This window comes from Clavelina lepadiformis, chromosome 7 (genome assembly GCF_947623445.1).
Source record: "Clavelina lepadiformis chromosome 7, kaClaLepa1.1, whole genome shotgun sequence".
In the NCBI taxonomy this organism is placed as follows: Eukaryota; Metazoa; Chordata; class Ascidiacea; order Aplousobranchia; family Clavelinidae; genus Clavelina; species Clavelina lepadiformis.
The window spans coordinates 19,405,862-19,423,849 of NC_135246.1; the positions used below are offsets into that span (position 1 = coordinate 19,405,862).

Sequence of the window (17,988 nt, forward strand, 5' to 3'; positions counted from 1 at the left end):
TCTGTGTGCAAAACATGTTTCAGTGTAATTCAGGGTCGCAGCGTAAGTTTTTCACCAACATAACGTGTTTAAGTTGTCAACCGATCACAGAGCGATGCGAAACACTCCCTGTGCCTTCCAATGCGCTTGTTTCACCACAAGAGTGCGCAAGCGAGGACAGTGACGTCATTTCTGGCACGGTGTGTTTGTATACGTGCGTGGAAGGATACCGCATATCCATCGCACTGGATGCCAGTTCGGAGGTCACCCGAACATGTTTTCAAAACGGGACCTGGTCAGATAGAGCGCCCTCGTGTGTAAGGGTCTGCAGTGCCCAGGAAGATCCCCCGAACGGAAAGGTGATGAGAGAGATATTTTGTGTTCATTTTTGACTTTATGATGTCTTTTATGACACATTGTATGTGGTATTATGATGCATTTTTTTACGTAACATTTGTTTTATCTAAATGTTATTTTATTAATTTCTTCTTCTCAATTACTGTAAGTAAGTGAGTAGCACCCATTCCAGAGCACAGCATCTGATTATTAATAATGAATTCCTGCGTGATTGTGGACTTTTGTGGATTGTGTTTTCTACAGAAACGTCAACCTTCGCAATATTCTGATTCTGTGTTTATCCCACTTTATCTGAGTTAATCAGTGGCTAACATGTGGTAGTCGTAAATTCCACAGCAACTTGGTGTTTTTTTACAGATAAGTCCTGTGCTGTGCACCACTCAGTCAAGCACAGCAGGTTTCTCTTGCAAGGTGAAATGTGACGATGGTTATGCGGTCTTTGGTAACGACACCAGGGAGTGTGGTTCTGATGGTGTGTGGACCAACTCTGTTACTGGTTAGTTCTTTGGTTTAGAAGGATGCCAGCTTTGTTTGGTTACTGTTTTTTCAATGCAAATCAGCAAGAATTGAACATGAATTTCTATCAAATTATTTTATTGCTAAGTTTTTCTTATAAACTGTGAGGAATAATTTTAAATTTGTTTGAGTTCGAGTTAAAATTTTGTTTGAAGACGACCTCGGAGCGGTTTGTCGTTCCAAATGCCATCCACTGCCGGCAACAGACAACTCAGTGATGGAATGTAACGTCATCGGTTCATCCTCGTCAGAGTTTGTTTCCGGATCTCGATGCTCAGTGGAATGTGAATCTGGCTTCGGCCTCGCAGCCGGCTCCTCCAGGACACGCCAGTGCAACGATTCTGCCACGTGGACAGGCCAGGCCATGACCTGTGAGAGGGAGGAGCAGTTTGCTGTGTTTCTTCGTAGAACATCGAAATCAAATCTTAAACCTCATATTTGCCTGGTTGCCGACGGCGACGATCTGGATGCTGTCAATAAAAAGGATTACTCACAATGTCAGACTGGTGAGTCTGGATTGTGATGCCATGTGCTGCGCGTTTGTTACATCATAACGTATCGCTTATCACATCACAGAACAGAATCTTCTTCATAAATGGTCTTGGTACAACAACTGGCTGATAAAGAACGCTGGGACAGGTGCAGAACAGGTCAAGTTGAACTTAGAATTCACGCAGATGATTGATATTCTTGTGCCTGTGGCAGGTCGCTGTTTATCCGTTGAAAATCTCGAAGTCGGCGAGAAGTTGCGAACCACGGCTTGCGATGATGTCACAAACAACAAGTGGTCATGTGATGCCGTTTCAGGTCGGCCGTGGTTTTTGAGACTCGCTGCTTCAAATTTCTTTCTTGATTATGGTCACGCTTCATCGACCAATGTCTGGTTGATGAACACTGAGTCGATCGACTTAAAACACGATGAAGTGCACTGGTACGTGCTATTTCACCTCAGCAGTGTTGTAGGCTACAGGCTTATCCTGGTAGACAATGATTGTCCACCACGTTGTTCATTATCAAAACATCAAGACCATTTTGAAGAGATTTTGCTGTAGGTATGCCAGGCATTTCAACCCAGATGGTTACACGCCGCTGACGCAATCGCCACCAGTCACTGTGTGCTCGATGAGATTAAATCATGGGATCTGTTCGCCTCTGCGCTCACCGGCGTATGGGAGTGTGAGTTTAAACTTGTTTGTCTGCTGCTTTAGTGGCTCTACACCTTGAGGCATTGTTCTCGGCTTCTGCTTGTGAAGTTAACTCATTGAATGAGCAGGAACCGATCAGAAAGATTTCTTTTGTTTAAATGCTCGTATCTAACGCTAAACTATAGACATCTTAACAGTGTAATAAGTAAACTTTGTCGAATGCAAGCACAGGTCCATCCATACGCATGCTCTGGCAATGAGATGGGCATTCACGTCGGAACAAAGTGCCAGTTTGATTGCGTGGTCGGTTACAAACTTACTGGTGGGTCAACGCAGGCCACGTGTCAACAGAATGGGCTGTGGAGTGGTGCGACCCCACTGTGCACTGGTTGGTGGTTTCAAATATTCGCTACTTTCGCATATTTGCTCCAAATCTGTAAATTGATGAAATCTTGAGATTTGTTGCAAACAAATGTTTATAGTTTAGGCCTAAAATTTAATTTGAACTTTGCTTCATGACTTTGTGCTAGTGAGTATGACTTATTGCAGGGGTGGGCAAACTGCGGCTCTCCGGCATGTTTTTTGTGGCTCTTCTAGTCGAATCGTAAAATTTCAATAAAATTGCAAAGACTACCAAGAGTACCGTTTATGAACGTTTCTCTCTTTTTCTTTTCCTTATTTAGACCAGCATTGATGACAAGTTGTTAATTATCCAAATTTAATGATATTTTTCGACTGAGGAATGCAGATATGGAACAATTAAACGACATAAACTATTTATGACGTCATAAGTTCTTATGACTTGGCTCGTCAGTAAAAATTTAACAACCAAAGCGGCTCTCGGGTTCAAAAAGGTTGCCCACCCCTGACTTATTGCATCACAAACACCTGATTGCCTCATCCATTTAAACTTGATTATCTTTTACTTCCGTTTTCTATTAGATCACAATGCTCTATTGTTTCATCACAGCTCTATGTCTGAGACTCCCAGCTCCGGCACACGGTCGCATCTTCCCTCCGTCGTGCGTGGAGAACGTCGACAGCGATGATGAAGACTCCTCCCACCACACGGGTGTCATCCAGGACGGCACCTGCTCGTTTGAGTGCAACCGCGGGTGGGGGCTGGTGGACGGTCCGTCGATCTTGAGTTGTCTGCGAAGCAGGAAGTGGAATGCTCGTCAACCAACGTGTAAACGTGAGACCTTGTTATGGTTGTAATGAAACTGTCAATCATTTTGTTATGTGATAATGTCCCATCCGCTTCGGCAGGATGCTTAGTTTGTAATTGCTGTTAATGCTTACATCACAATTTATTTTGTGACAATTCTCTTACAAAACAATATCATTTGTCAATTAAACAACTGCAGGAGTATGTCCGGTGTTGAGTTCTGCTGAAAACGCCGAAGTTTTAAACCAAGATTGTCTGACCACGGAGTTGACTGAAGGGAGCATCTGTAGCTATCAGTGCCACGATGGTTATGCCATTCGCAGTGTCTCAGCGTTATGCAACACGCAGTCCAACTCCAGTGTCATGACAGCTGCCGTGGATAATGAAGGATACTGCAGCAATAAGCAAAGTGGTGCAGTTACACTGAAATGTTTTTCTAAAACGAGTTATTACAGACTTTTTTTTGAAAAATTTGTGTTGCTTTGTGTTTCATCATTTCTTTCTACAAATAAAACCCGTAATAGCATTGTAACAATCACCATTTATGACATCACAGAAAATGATGACGGTTATGAGACGGTGGTCCACCTCTCCTGTTCATCGGATGGCAAGTGGTCCGCATCGGAGCCAGATTGCGGCCCGCTTTGCCCTCCACTCAGCTATCCAAAGAACGGCTTCGTGAGAACTTCTATAATTTGCCTGTTTTATTTTAACTCTTTGCTTTTTAACATTTTGCATTGTTATGATTTTTCTGCTTGATTGACAGGAATGCTTTTGATTCATTAGAATGCTTTTTTATTGGCAGGAATATTTTTTCCACAAAGTTTTGTTACTTTCATTGACATCTTATAACATGTTCGGCAGGTCCGTCCTCTCTCATGTGTGGAGCGCCCACAAGTGGCAGGTACATCATGCGCGTTTGAGTGCAACGAGAAGTATTTTGCTCGTGGCGAGTGGTCAAATGTCACTTGCCACAGTGGGAAATGGATCCCTACGCAACGACTGCTCGATTCTGATTTTGATGTCTATGGCCTCGACGATTATGAACTGCTGATCCCGACTTGTGATTTCTACTGCCCTCCGCTGGTGATGGTGGCAGCCAATCGAAGCACCTTGCTCCCGTCCAAGTGCGCATCGGAGAAGTAAGACATGAAACATTTGCATAGACATCATAGGCAGTGTACGTGACACTATTAAGTTGTTTTCGTTAAATTATTCTGAGGAACCACTCAGCTTATTTAACTGGAAGAACAGTTCATGTTAAAATATTTGTAATTTCTCGTTATGGGAAATTATCCAGCGCTTAATATGCGGGTTACGCTCCATGAAGTGTCAATCACACACCAATAAATATTTGATAACATTTCTTCTTGTCACCACTTTTCTTTTATTTTCCACACATCGACGTTGTTCCTCACTTTCTTAAAGCTTTGATAAGCCAGAACAATTGGATAGGTGTATTTCATGGGTAAAGTGCCTAAATAATCAAATACATTTTGCAATGGTTGTAACCACTTCGCCGGCCGATCATTTTGACCAGGCTTCCACTACTGTAGCTCTTGATCACTCAATAATTGGTCATCCTGTGTTAAGACATTTACCACATACTATTGCCCACTAGGTTGACTTGTTGCACTTAGCTGTCTTAACTTACACGAACGGCAATCTTTTTTATTATGTCATTATGGTGACGTCACATATTGTTCTATGACATCACAGGAATAAAGTGGGATCGAAATGTGAGATTGTCTGCGAATCAGGATTTATCTTGAGGGGAACTCCCTCTGTCACCTGTCGCCACGATGGAACGTGGGATGGCTCTCTGGGATTTTGCTTGAGTAATCCTCTGCTTTTATGTCCATGCTATTGCAGTAGATCAGGACTCGACTAAATGCATTTGTCAATTTCTTGCACCTAACCTAGATGGCTTTAACACCTGCTTGCAAATGCTAAGTTAAATTGATCACTGGAGTCATTTTATGTCTTAGAAAAGTGTCCTTCGCTTGGAGCACCCCCTAACGGGGCAATCCACCCGATAGAGTGCACCATGACCCAGATGGGTGATGGGGCCACGTGCACCTTCTCTTGTATGGATAAGTACGCACTAGATGGCGCCGTAACAACATTGTGCAATGGGAGTGGGCTGTGGTCGTCACCGACGCCTACTTGTAAACGTGAGTTGTGACATCACACTGTGCATTGTGATGCTGGTTTGTCACGGTAATGGATCATTTTTAAGGGAGGTGTCCCGCGCTGCCACAACTATATAATGGTCAAGCATCACCAATCACGTCGTGCTTCACCGAACACATCACAATGGGAGAGCAGTGTTCTTTTTCCTGTCTCGATGGATTCCTATTGGTCGGCAGCGACATGGTTGAGTGCACGGAGTCAGGGGAATGGAACAACGAACCACCAACTTGTAACAGTAGGTCACTTTAATTGATATTGTGAGGAGATTATTAAGTCCAGGTAGAAAGTATTTAGAAGGTTTTATTCAAAAATACACTTTGCTCTCCTGCAAATACCTCGCTGCTGTTGTGTTGAGAACTTGAGAGAACTCCACATGTTGCACCCTGACATCGTACTCTTACACGAAGCTACGTAACCTACCCATAGTTATAACTGTATTTTGGTATCTATGGATTTTATAGAGCTCATAACTCCTTTTTCTTTCCCACCTGAACCATTGTTATTTGTACAGGGATATGCGCCAATCCCGAAGTCAACCGCGGTCATGTGATGTGTGTGATTGATGGTGCAGAGCAACGATTGGTCGATGATCACGTGCTCACCTGGGGTACGAAGTGCCGGGTGGAGTGCGCTGTAAATTATTCACCCACGCGCAGCACCGTCTTCACCTGCAGGAATGATGGACAGTGGAGGCCAAGCGTGCCGGACTGTGTCGGTGAGTTACGATGTTTCTCTGAGAGTGGTTCAAGAATATTACCCGAGGTTTTCTGCTGCCAGATGAAATAGCTTAAACTTTGAATGGAATCTGTGAGAGCAGCACAATGGTACCTCATTGCATCGAAATGTGACAACATTAATGTTTGGGCTTATATTGTATGAATAATATTTGATATTTCACAACCAATCGCTTGTTACATACCAAGCACATACTTGTAACAGAGACAGGTGTTGCCATGTATATTTTACAAACCCTGGGATCAACTTCCGTGTGTTTGACTGAAGATGAAACGAAACACGTGGTCGTGCAAATGTCACAATCTAAGTGTTTAGAGCACGGTGACTTTGTCAACCCTTCAACATGGAGATGGTTGGATCAATATAATATACAGTAAGTGCATTGCTATCCCTGGTCATTCAATAATGGCTAAAAATTATCAACATCTCTTTCATTTAAACAATTCTTCGAAATTATTGCCCGTTGCCTACTTTGATTTGTCTTGAAAATAGAACGTTAAAGAGATTGACGACTATAGTAATAGGAGAATAATTACAGATGAAGTTGATTTATGTCTATTGCTGGTTTGTTTTCGGCAACATTAGTGGTGACAGTGCGGCGATATATTTGTTGCAGAAACGCCCACTCTGGGAACTGCATTGCTGTGAGGTCCGCTTCTGAGAATGAGAGGATTCGAACTGTCCCGTGTAACACAGGCCACCCACTCCAACACTGGGACTGCTCCGTCCATAATCCGTTTCAGGTCGTTCTGCACGGAACTATCCTGGCGCCTACCACTTTCTATTCTGTGAGTATGTTAAAGATTCGTGTGGTCGTCGTGGTCGCAGAAGTTAACAATGAGCAGACGTGCTCATAATAATTTTAAATTTACACCTTGCCGTATATTTGGGTTTGAAGGTGCAAGAAAAATTGAAACAAAATTTCTTCCTCAGAGCATCGGAGAGGTCATCCTGCAAACATGGAGCGACTCACACAGCTACTATTCGACCTTTGACCTTGTTACCCTCACCCACTCCAGCATTTGTTCCCGCAGACCAGGAAGTCAGTCAACATTTTTCAACTCACTGCTCATTTTTTGCGGATAGTTTTTTTGAGACCAACTAATTTAGAACCAAACCAAACTTTACTGACATTGTTTTCAATCACACAATACAGACAAGTCCAATTAAACACAATCTTTTTGCAAAATTATGTTTGCAGTTGCCCTCCAGGTTCACAGTAACCTCGCGTTACAGTATTCAGGTTTTGTATCGTAACAATTTGACATTCTTCCAGGTTTACTTGCCATAACTTCGCCGCCCACCAATTAGGATTAGGACACCACAACCATAGGACACCGATTTATTCATTCCCACCCACAGTACTCTATAAAGAACTTTCAATTGCCCAGTGTTGTAACTTTTTAAATGTTCTTGCTATCAAGGTGTTTGCCCGCCGTTGTCCAACCCAGAAGGTGGTCGCGTGGTACCGGTGGGCAACTGTACGTCGGACAACGTGAGGGCGGGTCAGCACTGCTCGTATGAATGCAATGAAGGGATATCTTTACATGGGGAGGATTTCACCACATGTATGGGCAATGGGTTATGGATGAACCCACCACCAATCTGCACCAGTAAGTCTGGGTTCTCTTCAGAAGCTTATAGCTGTTTAGTTTTCGCGTTCTCTCTCACTCTAGATTGACTTTCAACAAAGTTTCAAGCAGACTTGGAGCATTTTCTTGTAGGCGATGATTATGTGTTGCAATTACCTGGCCAGTTTAAACAAAGAAATTTACAGTATTTGTGTCTACGCTAATCTCCACTCCATCTATGTAATAGCATCAGTTGTACCCTAACGCTGCAAATATATCAGCACTAACTTCCATGATTTGTCTAGATCTGTGCGAACCACTAGCTGGCGATATAGCGCCTTCTTCGTACCTGATCGACGCAGATTGTGTCTTCGACTATCTCAAGGTTGGTCATTTATGTGCGGCGAAATGCGTGAGTGGTTATGATCTCCATGGCAACGACACCAGGGAGTGCTTACCATCGGGAACGTGGTCCCCTCTTCAATACCAGTGCCACAGTAGGTTCTAAGATGTTGTGCAGGTTTCTCTTCGGTAGGTTTTCAACCCATAGCTCAAAAGGATAACTCAACCAAAATATAAAGTCACCAATCGCGCTTATCAGTTTGTCCTGTTGGGTTAATTGAGCGAATGCTGCATCGTTTGGGCAGATCAATAAATGAACGTTCCATGACCTCGTCTGCAGGAACTTGCCCGAGCATATTTGGAATTTTGAATGGTGAAGTGAGCCCACTGCCGTGCAGATCAAACTTGTGCCAGTTCAAGTGCAAACCCGGGTACGTCCTGGTTGGAGAAACTCGTGAGCTTCGTTGCGTGGACGGCAGCTGGGATAACGTCCTGCCAAAATGCATTCGTAAGTTAGATATTATGATTCTAACATGATGAAAAGTTCAAGAATAAATAATTTAGTTAGATAAAGATCCAAGAGGTTCCCAGAAGTTCCCAGCCCAGGGTCAGCGAACCCCTTGGGGTCTGTGAAGGTGGTGCAAGGGGACCCGAGGGTTAAAATTTAATTTGTCATCAAAAATCTATTAATTAACAATTTAGAAGATGGGATCCGCAAGAAAGAGATTGCAGCTCGGGGATTGCAAATAAAAAAAATAAGTAATAAAAAGGGTTGGAAACACTGGATTTAATCAAAGTCAACCTTTGGATTGAAAATGCTGAGTTTATTGGTTTGTGAAATGAAACGTCCCACATAGGGTTCTTGTCATATTATGTCACACACGACAAAGCACAAACGCTTGACACTTTATCATCAACAATAACCTTTAACCTGCCGTACATCAACTCACTCTTTCATTTCAGAGGATATTCAGTTCCGCATCATTTTAAAAGGCTCGTCCACGGAGAGGGAGATGTGCCTGACAGTCGATAAGGACCCCGATAAGCCCCTGGTAAAAGCCCCATGCACACCTCTTCAAAGCAACGATGGGTCTCAGTTGTTCAAGTGGGGATTCACCTCCGATCAGCTTGTCCATCCGGATAGTGGAAAGTGCGTGAACGGGAGCAGACAGACATGGGGCAAGGTAAGTACGACGCCAAACTTTATGTTTTTTTGGCTACAACTGGGAGATTTTGAATACATCATCTGCAAGGATAACTTCCATGCTTTGCCAAATCACCAACCATACTGCCCTCTGATTGGTCTTTTCTTTAAATTCTTTGGCATAAGTTCAACATCTTTTGTAGGAATTTCAGTTTTTATTATCTAGCATCTTCTATGCTTCAGCGTTCTTGGACCTTCTCATACAGATAAGTTCTTTCATAGAGAAAACATTTATTTTCCAGATTCGTTTATCAAATTGTTCCGACGCAGATCCAGACCAGTTGTGGGATTGTGGAGAGTCCTCAGGCATATACGAGTACAGCCTCCGTCTCCGAAACTCGAGTGAGTGTGTCCGGTGCGCTTTCTGTATCGCCCACTGATAGTGACTGAAACCATTTCTAGGTTCCTTTTTGGACAACGGACCCAGCGCTGATTATCTACCGACTCCGATTGAGGGTCTCCTGCACGTTGTCATGGAAACAGATTATTATGAGACGAGTCAATGGTTTGCGCGACATCATTTTGGGAAAGGTTCGTTCTCTAAATAGACATGACAGGATATACTTGTCTCAGGTTTTGAAAGTTATTTTTTTATTTTTCTGCCATCTTTGTAATGTTTTAACATTTCCAACTTGCTAAGGACTCAAAGCTCTTTAGTGTGGTTTCACGAGACACCACAGGCTTTGTGCTCATAGAAATCATATTTAGGCACAGTTTGCTCGATGAGGAGCACGAAGCAGTGCCCACCCTTCTCTCAAATACTCAACGGAGTTGTATCGCCGTCTTCGTGCCACGACCATTCCGCTGTTGTCAAGGTGAGTATTAGAATGGATGAGCTCATTGATTTCATCACATAAATTTTACCGCGCTGATAAATTACCAGGGCCTGGTCTGCAGTGTTACATGTGATGCCGGGTACATGCTAGACCTAACAGAGCAGGCGGTGTGCGGTTCAGATGGAACCTGGAGTACCCCGATACCAGTTTGTACAGGTGTGCTATGTGCTGCTAGGGCTCAGGCATGAGAGAGGTTTCTTATCGGAAATGTAATCACCTCAGAGGTTGAGGCTTAACTAAGCTTTTAAGTAAGGTCTAAACACCGTGAAAGGTTTATTCTGTCGAGACAAGTGTTATAGACTTCAAAATTTTGCAGCACTTCGACAGTCTTAGAAAAAGGCGTATATGATGTTATGAGAAAACATGTGGCGAAACACATTAGTCGTTGACAATTCATCACCGGTTATTTGTCATTTCAGGCATTTATCAGTGCCCAGGTGTCACCCTACTCGACCCATCAGTTAAAGTAGAGCCATCGATTTGCTCATCAAAGGCGGTCTCCGAGGGTTACAGCTGCAAATTCTTCTGCGAACACGACCACTACATGGTCGGCAACAGAATGATAACTTGCCAGGACAAGGGTGAATGAAAAGCTTTGTGAAAATTTGTGATTAATGACGTCGATTCTGTTTCACCAGCGAGTCGCGTTAGGTCGCAATTCATGCCACGTGTGAAGAAAAATTTCTACACGCTTTGATGCTTATTCTAAATTTGATCTGGATTTGGAAGTGACCAGCACGGCAACAGCAGCAAGCGCCGTACAATGAGGACTGGTATATTGTTAAAAGTGTAATATTGGTTTCGCTTTTTAGGTACATGGGCGGGTTTTCCCCCATCTTGCAAGCCCCTGTGTGGGGCTTTATCATACGTGCAGGGGGCCACCATCTCCCCAATGACGTGCTATGGCCCCAACAACCTACTGGGCACAGTGTGCACACTGACGTGCGATGATGGCCTCAACTTGGTCGGGGTGGCGTCTAGGACTTGTAGAAGTGACGGCTCATGGTCAGGCAGTGAAGCTCAGTGCATGGGTCAGCTCCTGTTTTTTTAATGCTTGAAATTTTGTGCAGTTTTTTAAATGTGACTTTTTCTCGGATAACACAAAGATTCACGAAATTTTGTTTTAATAATACTCTGACTTTTTGTTGTTCCTTTAAAAAAAGAATTGTGATGTCATAACTGCATTGTTTCACTCAAACCAAAGGCTTAGTGAAAATCTTTTTGTTTTAGCTTATTGTCCTGCCGTGCTACCGCCCACTAGCGGCAACGTTTATCCAGATCGCTGTAAGAAGGAGAAGAATTATGAAGAAAACGCTTGCAATTTCAGGTTATAGCATAACAGTATTTCTTAAGTTTCACGTTAAAGATAAGTGTAGGGCTCCCATTATGATCTAATTGCTTCGTCATAAACTGGAAAGAACTTGAGTACCGTAATTGTTCGGTGATTTTAATGCTGAATATGTGACAAGCGACCAAAATTCGACATTAACTTAAATAAATCATTCCCAACACAAATTGAGTCAAGAAAATTGCCACGTTATTCTTTTTATTATTAAAAGTGCGTTACATTATCCCATTACAATGCATCATTATTTTTAATACCAAGTTAACTTGGTGTTCACAACTTACTGGTAGTAGCTACGTAGAATTCCCACCGTAATCACATAAACCTATCGTCTCATCTCTTGCGTTCATCACAGATGCAATCTTGGCTTTCTTCTGATTGGTCCAGACCGGATAACTTGCACCAATGGGAAGTGGGCAGGCGAGATTCCGGAATGCGCGCCCTTGTCGTTGTGCACGGAGATTGACAAGGACAAGGCAGCATTGGAAGACGTTATTTACAGTGAATTGTAAGCGGTCAAACTTTCCATTTCTCTCAATAGATAATGACGAAATACACAACCCGACTGTTGCGTCATAATAGTGGATTAAAGTCGAGATTTTTCGTATTGTTGTCAGGATAGACGGTCGTGCGATTGGGGCAGCGACGGAGATCAGATTGACATGCAAGGATGGTTACAAGTTAAACGGACCTTCCACCAGGAGATGCATGTCGAACGGCCAGTGGCTGTTTGGTCTGCCAAAATGTACAGGTACTCTAATCGTTTAAAGCCATTTACAGTGGCATTTTGAGCGGAAGCGTTTCTTTGTTAAGCTCAAGGCACCACAATTCACTGTGTCATTGTCATTTGGTAGAAGCTTCCTAATTTTTTTTGTCACATCGCTACATTATGTCGTCACAACATCGCTTGTGTTAAACAAACTACATCCAAAAAACGACGTCGATGAACCGAACCTGGACGCTACGACGTCGATGAACCTGAATGTGTCCTGGAGGAAACTTTTTCCCTGATAACTTCTTCATTTTCCAGCAACATGTCCTCCCCTCCAGCCTCCAAATCACGGCAGCATCGTCCCAAGCTCGTGCTCCTTAGAGAGCCAGGAGCCAGAGGGGTCCTGCATGGTGAGATGCGAACAGGGCTGGACCCTGGATGGGGATGCGATCGTCCACTGTGGAGCGGACGGAAAGTGGTCCCCGTCTACTCCGCGATGTGTTGGGGGAAGTCTTCAAGGTTCAGAAATTTTTCTTTTATTTATGTTTTTGTCGGAATTTATTCCGTTTGCCCACTCGGTGGCGCAACAGTGAGAGTGTTGGTCTTGTAAAAATGCGACCAAGCTTCGGTTCCTGGTGATGTCGCAATATTTTTGTGCACGGTATTAACGATGCTTGCTCCTGCTCAGTGGAGCTGATGGAAAGTTCTAAATTACGGCGAAACGATGCAAAGAATCAAATAAAAAAATGTGTGAACTTGCGCAAATGCCAGCTCGGTAACTGGGGCTCGAGCGATGAGGAATCATCGCCGAGTTTTAGTCGTGCAAAGATTTTTCTCAGTCCAAGGATAAAGATGAAGACACCATTCGCATTCATCTCGCCCTTTAGCTTGAATTTTGTTTGAAATCTTAGAAATTGCTCAGAATCCATTCATCGTTCATCAGAAGTATCTTGATCGTGGAGTCCACGTTTGCCTACAAGTAAGAAATATCTGGGGCACTGGAGCCATTACTATATGAACCAAGATCATTCTTCAGATATATGCGATGTAATTCATTGATTGTTATGTAATTAATATACTCATCAAGTCTAAACCAATCTTTTGCGCAGGCTGACAATGACAGCAGCCTTGTTCGCCTTTCCCGCGATTGTGACTTCACAATGCCAGTGCAGTCAGACTTACAGTGGAAATGGCGGGACTTGGATAAAGGCCTGGTCGAAAGCCTGGAATTCCCCGGGTCCTGTTGGGCCCCTGTTCGTCAGAAGACTCTGGTCGTCCTGGGACTTTCCCCTTGCGATCGAAACGACCCTACGCAGGTAATTCCCCCAATGTCATTCGTTGATGATGTCATAGACACATTGGAGTTTTGCTCTGCCAGAGTTTCCACTGCGGTGACGTATCATTACGTCAGTACTCGTTGCACGTCGGCACTGGCGTCCTGTGGCTGGCACTTGACGAAGATCCATATGATGGGCTGCTCCACCTGGTGGCCGTGCCTCGGCGCCACCTGCTGGACTGGGAAGCTCTCGCGATCGATGCGAACCAACTCAACCGTGACAACATGACGCCAAGCAACACAATGTGTCGGTGAGATGTCTATGTTTGATGATGACGCTTGTCCAGGGAAGATCGACCTTGGATGGAGGGTAACTGTAAACGAGGTTTTGATGTCGATGTTTGATGTTTTGCAGCCAGATGTGCGGGGGTTACCTCAGGTCAAGTTCAGGTTCTATTTATTCGCCCGGATACCCCAGCAACTACCCAAGAAACACGATCTGCCAGTGGGAGATAGAGAGTAGGTGAAATCATGCGCGGTAACTTTTATGGAGCGTGAAATATCTTCCCCTTTCGGCAGTGCCAGGCTATGTCTTGCGGTTATGGATATCCGATATTGACGTCACAGAAGGCAAGGACGGGTCAACGACCCACTGCGATAGAGATTACGTCATCGTGGCAGAGGGCGGTGGTTTTGAAGTCGAGTCTTCGCACATCCTGCTCACAATCTGTGGTAAGTCCCATGAGTTATGACGTGTCTATGTTTCTTCTTCTTCACAATTCTTGAAATTGAAAGCTCTGAGCTCAGTTAAAACTTCATGGGTTTCTATTCAGGGGACTCCCCCACGTTATCATCTCGCTGCTGTTTCCTTCCTTGTAATGATGGACGATTTCATAGTCGTTTATAAATAGTAGGGATGGGCCGATACGAACCCAAACCCGAATAGATTCGCCGAGTATCGCCTTTATGGAAGATTCGGGCGAACACGAATACCTTCAATGGCGAACCCGAATACAATATTACTTATAAATTTAATGACTTTTGTTAAAAATGATGATTTAGTTTCCCGACAAAGCTAAACTAGAGTCAGAAATATTTACAATGAAGGTCGTTTTCCTTACGATTTTGCTTTTTCGATCGTTTTTTAAACGCTATTTTTCGAAAGAAAGCGATTTGTTTATCGATTACGTCATGTTACAAGCAAGACTTGACAACTTTTGGATAAAATTTTATTGTTTGGTTCTAATACGATTAGATTCGGGATTCGTTCGTGACGACCTTCATGATATTCGGGTTCGCACGAACCAGAATAATCTTCCTCGAGGCACATCCATAGTAAATAGTGACATACCGCACACCTGCTGCTCGCTGCACCGCTTATCTTTTAAATCTTGCTGCCCTCAGGTCAGTCACGTGAATCGGTTGGTCCATTCACGTCCCGTCACGGTCGGCTGATGTTGAAATTCAAAAGCAATGACGTGATTTCGAAGAAGCGAGGTTTTAACGCGCGATGGACGGCGGAAGAACTCCCGAAACCGATGGAAGGTCGTTTGATTTAAAGGATTTGGAATTCGCTTCCGACGTCACGTTTTTATATTTCTATGATCTTAGATTGTGCCAGCCCACTGCCGGAAGCGACACCACGTGGAAATTCTCCACACTTTGCACGACTGGTAGGTGGCGAGCAAGAGTCAACCGAGCGAATACCCTGGCACGCTTCCCTGTATCGCGTGGGTTTTGGGGACGACACCGCCCCCATATGCGGGGCTGCTATAATAAGGGACCGGTACCTGCTGACGGCGGCCCATTGTGTCGATGACGTCACAACAGAGGAAGGGTAACGTGCCAGCACTATTATGGTTGAAAAAATTTTAATTTGAAAACCCTTAAATTGATTGAGGCGTAATGCGGTGTTTCATTGTTTTTCTATTTGTTTTATATTTTTCACGTAATATCCTCATTGCCTCTTACTGAGTCACATATCCAGTTATGTTCTTATACAGTGAGTTATATTAGACATTAACGATGTGAAATACGCAGAGTCAAGTCTCTTGTTGTCGCGTTTGGTTCATCAGAGTCCTGGATGTTGTTGAAACTCGTCACAAAGCTTCACAATGACGATATGGACGTACTTGATGACGTGGCTGGGGCTGTTGCATCTCGCGTTTCCCGCCTTTTCGTACATCCGGGTTACAACGCCAAGATGGAAAACGACATCGCGCTGTTGCAGGTGACGTCACAAATGAAACAGGAACATTCCAGAATCTGATTGATGTCACGTTCAGGTCTCGTCTACAATTTCCTGGACCAGTGACGTATTTCCGGTTTGTTTTCCTCCGGCGGATGTTACGTCGTCGGGGTTCAGTGGCAGGGTGGAGCTACCGAAGTTATACTGCAAGATGGCGGGTTGGGGCGAAGGTAGGAATAAGCAGAAATAGAAGAAAAGTCAGAACATCGCTTCATTCGTAGACCGCGGGCCAAGTCCAAAACTAGTCGTGGTTGTCCTTGGACGGCTTGTTTTGTTTTTGGACTTGCCCCTCGATATAAACTCGAATCGTCTCATGCTTGTGGGGCGAGATACTGAGATATTCCCGGTAGAACGTTCTTGTACATTCATACTGTTTGTTATATACAATAACTTTAATATTATACATAGTATATACGGTAGATGTAAAATCATGTGCAAATATTTAATTAAACGTCCACTAGATGGCGGACTTGCTTCTATTCAACTACCCGCAATGTCCGACCGTTATTGCGTCACAATGTCAGCTCGAATGTTCGGTCATCGTTTGAACCCGAACACCACTATGTGTGCCGGACACTTTGACGGAACCCGACAGGCTCCCTGTGACGTAAGTAAAACGTAACACAAGAAATTATGATGTAAATAGAAATAACAATGTGAGAATTATTTCAGCATTGTGAGATTTTAGGAAAAACACGCGCCCCCTAGTGAGCTTATTTCTTTTATGACTTTAAATGCATTCACTGTCTGAGGGTAATAAAGTGGCGCTTTACTATTCGCATTGGGTTACTTTGAAGACGGGAAGCGCGTTTTCGACAATGGTCAGCACGGCCACCAAATCCACATCCTATTATCCTACAACGAGGCTGGTGCAATACTTTTCGCTCCCCGCGGTCAAGGTTGAAAAACAAACGATACGAAATAACTTTTTTAAATAACAATAACAAGTAATTTTGGACTCAAAAAGTCAAAATCCGCAATTTTCAATCACATTTTAGCCTTACCCAGCAATGCGACCTGGGAGTTTTTAACTGCTGTTAACTCTGGGCAACCCCGTACTCAAAAACACCGCCGGACATACCGGCCTCTGATTGGCCGAACATACCTTTTTAACCCTATCCAAACCGGACTCGCGACATTACTAATTTAACTAGGTTGTGGCCGACCCTGCACACATTTTTAATCGTTAATTACTAGAAAACTATACGTCGTAAACCGATCGGATTTTGACAGGTTAGTAGCAAAAACATCTGGCTTCCTGTATACATTATAATTGTAAAACTAAAGAAAGTGCATTTAGTGTAAATTAAGTATTTCTACAAGTGATACATTTCTAAAAGTTTTTTTTGTTAAGCCGCGCCCCGCTGTGCGGAAAACTAGCTGACCGCGAGAAGAGAACACGAGAGAATAGTTAGTCGAGTTATTGGTGCGTTAATGAGTAAACGAAAACGATACGCTTCAATGCAGAGAGAGAGCAAAATTATGACAATATCTCAAAAATTACAAAATCCAACTTTATAAAACAAACATGGACAGATAGCTGAACATTTTTTAGAAAAAGTCACTAAATTTCAAGTTTCTACAGCAAACAATGCAACTGTACGCAACATTTTGCTGTAACTGTGTGCAGGAGAAGCCACACCTAGTGTAAATTGGGTTAAACCATTTGGCACAAGTCCAACATTTTCAGTGAAATTGAAAAATTCTAGAATATACCTCTCTTTAAATATTGAGCTCTGCCATTGTACGATAATGATACGTGCAAGCTTGCTTAGAGGTTCCAGTTTCAACAGGGCGACAGCGGTGGTGGGCTGGTGTGCGAGTGGAATGACAACCTCTACCTGGTCGGGGTCGCCTCCCAGCAAATCGCGGCTTGCACTGCGCTCAACTCGCCGCGTTACTTCGCTCGAACATCGACGCAACGATCCTGGATTGACGAACGAATACGAAAGGCTGGTGCGGGAATGACGTCAGAGTTTGGGAACTGGGTATGAGTTGGTGTGAAAGAGAAGTTCTTGGTACGAGGTTATGACGTCATGATGACGCAACATGCTCTGCATGTATCATGTTTCGACTTTCCAAGGAATATCGTGTTTGTTGACGTCACCATAGCGCAAATAAATAGTCGATTTATTTTCGTGCATAGAAGTTCAGTAAAAGTCGAACACGTGCACAGAATGAACAGAGACAGCGCATATTGATAAGCTACATATGATTTTGTATAAAACGAAGTTCACTGGATGTGCCGTAGTTGCTGGGTAGACGCAGGAAGTAACTAGAAGTCTTGGCAGGGCCAGACACAAACCAACGTGGTTGTTCATTAACCCTTAAACAGTAATTACGGGCCTGGGAGACCCGGTG

At 43.7% G+C, this 17,988-nt stretch overlaps 1 protein-coding gene across 1 annotated transcript in view; it reads left to right on the forward strand.

Moving 5' to 3' along the window:
• Positions 1-17,764, forward strand: part of LOC143466216 (uncharacterized) — a 31,046-nt gene extending 13,282 nt beyond the window's left edge. Inside the window, exons 33-75 of the mRNA XM_076964851.1 lie at positions 91-338; positions 694-832; positions 1,008-1,358; positions 1,429-1,491; positions 1,558-1,783; positions 1,905-2,028; positions 2,229-2,385; positions 2,968-3,192; positions 3,365-3,577; positions 3,722-3,843; positions 4,030-4,307; positions 4,885-5,003; positions 5,154-5,339; positions 5,405-5,593; positions 5,870-6,073; positions 6,298-6,466; positions 6,710-6,881; positions 7,027-7,135; positions 7,518-7,706; positions 7,970-8,161; positions 8,347-8,514; positions 8,970-9,190; positions 9,453-9,552; positions 9,613-9,741; positions 9,919-10,025; positions 10,094-10,202; positions 10,466-10,627; positions 10,859-11,077; positions 11,277-11,373; positions 11,747-11,899; positions 12,009-12,142; positions 12,422-12,622; positions 13,015-13,082; positions 13,213-13,419; positions 13,482-13,690; positions 13,795-13,898; positions 13,959-14,111; positions 14,784-14,924; positions 14,991-15,216; positions 15,420-15,609; positions 15,665-15,797; positions 16,089-16,234; positions 17,421-17,764. Coding sequence (XP_076820966.1) covers positions 91-338; positions 694-832; positions 1,008-1,358; positions 1,429-1,491; positions 1,558-1,783; positions 1,905-2,028; positions 2,229-2,385; positions 2,968-3,192; positions 3,365-3,577; positions 3,722-3,843; positions 4,030-4,307; positions 4,885-5,003; positions 5,154-5,339; positions 5,405-5,593; positions 5,870-6,073; positions 6,298-6,466; positions 6,710-6,881; positions 7,027-7,135; positions 7,518-7,706; positions 7,970-8,161; positions 8,347-8,514; positions 8,970-9,190; positions 9,453-9,552; positions 9,613-9,741; positions 9,919-10,025; positions 10,094-10,202; positions 10,466-10,627; positions 10,859-11,077; positions 11,277-11,373; positions 11,747-11,899; positions 12,009-12,142; positions 12,422-12,622; positions 13,015-13,082; positions 13,213-13,419; positions 13,482-13,690; positions 13,795-13,898; positions 13,959-14,111; positions 14,784-14,924; positions 14,991-15,216; positions 15,420-15,609; positions 15,665-15,797; positions 16,089-16,234; positions 17,421-17,621 — 7,253 coding nt within the window. The 3' untranslated portion in view covers positions 17,622-17,764. The remainder of the gene's footprint in view (positions 1-90; positions 339-693; positions 833-1,007; positions 1,359-1,428; positions 1,492-1,557; positions 1,784-1,904; positions 2,029-2,228; positions 2,386-2,967; positions 3,193-3,364; positions 3,578-3,721; positions 3,844-4,029; positions 4,308-4,884; positions 5,004-5,153; positions 5,340-5,404; positions 5,594-5,869; positions 6,074-6,297; positions 6,467-6,709; positions 6,882-7,026; positions 7,136-7,517; positions 7,707-7,969; positions 8,162-8,346; positions 8,515-8,969; positions 9,191-9,452; positions 9,553-9,612; positions 9,742-9,918; positions 10,026-10,093; positions 10,203-10,465; positions 10,628-10,858; positions 11,078-11,276; positions 11,374-11,746; positions 11,900-12,008; positions 12,143-12,421; positions 12,623-13,014; positions 13,083-13,212; positions 13,420-13,481; positions 13,691-13,794; positions 13,899-13,958; positions 14,112-14,783; positions 14,925-14,990; positions 15,217-15,419; positions 15,610-15,664; positions 15,798-16,088; positions 16,235-17,420) is intronic.
• The last annotated feature ends 224 nt before the right edge of the window (positions 17,765-17,988 follow it).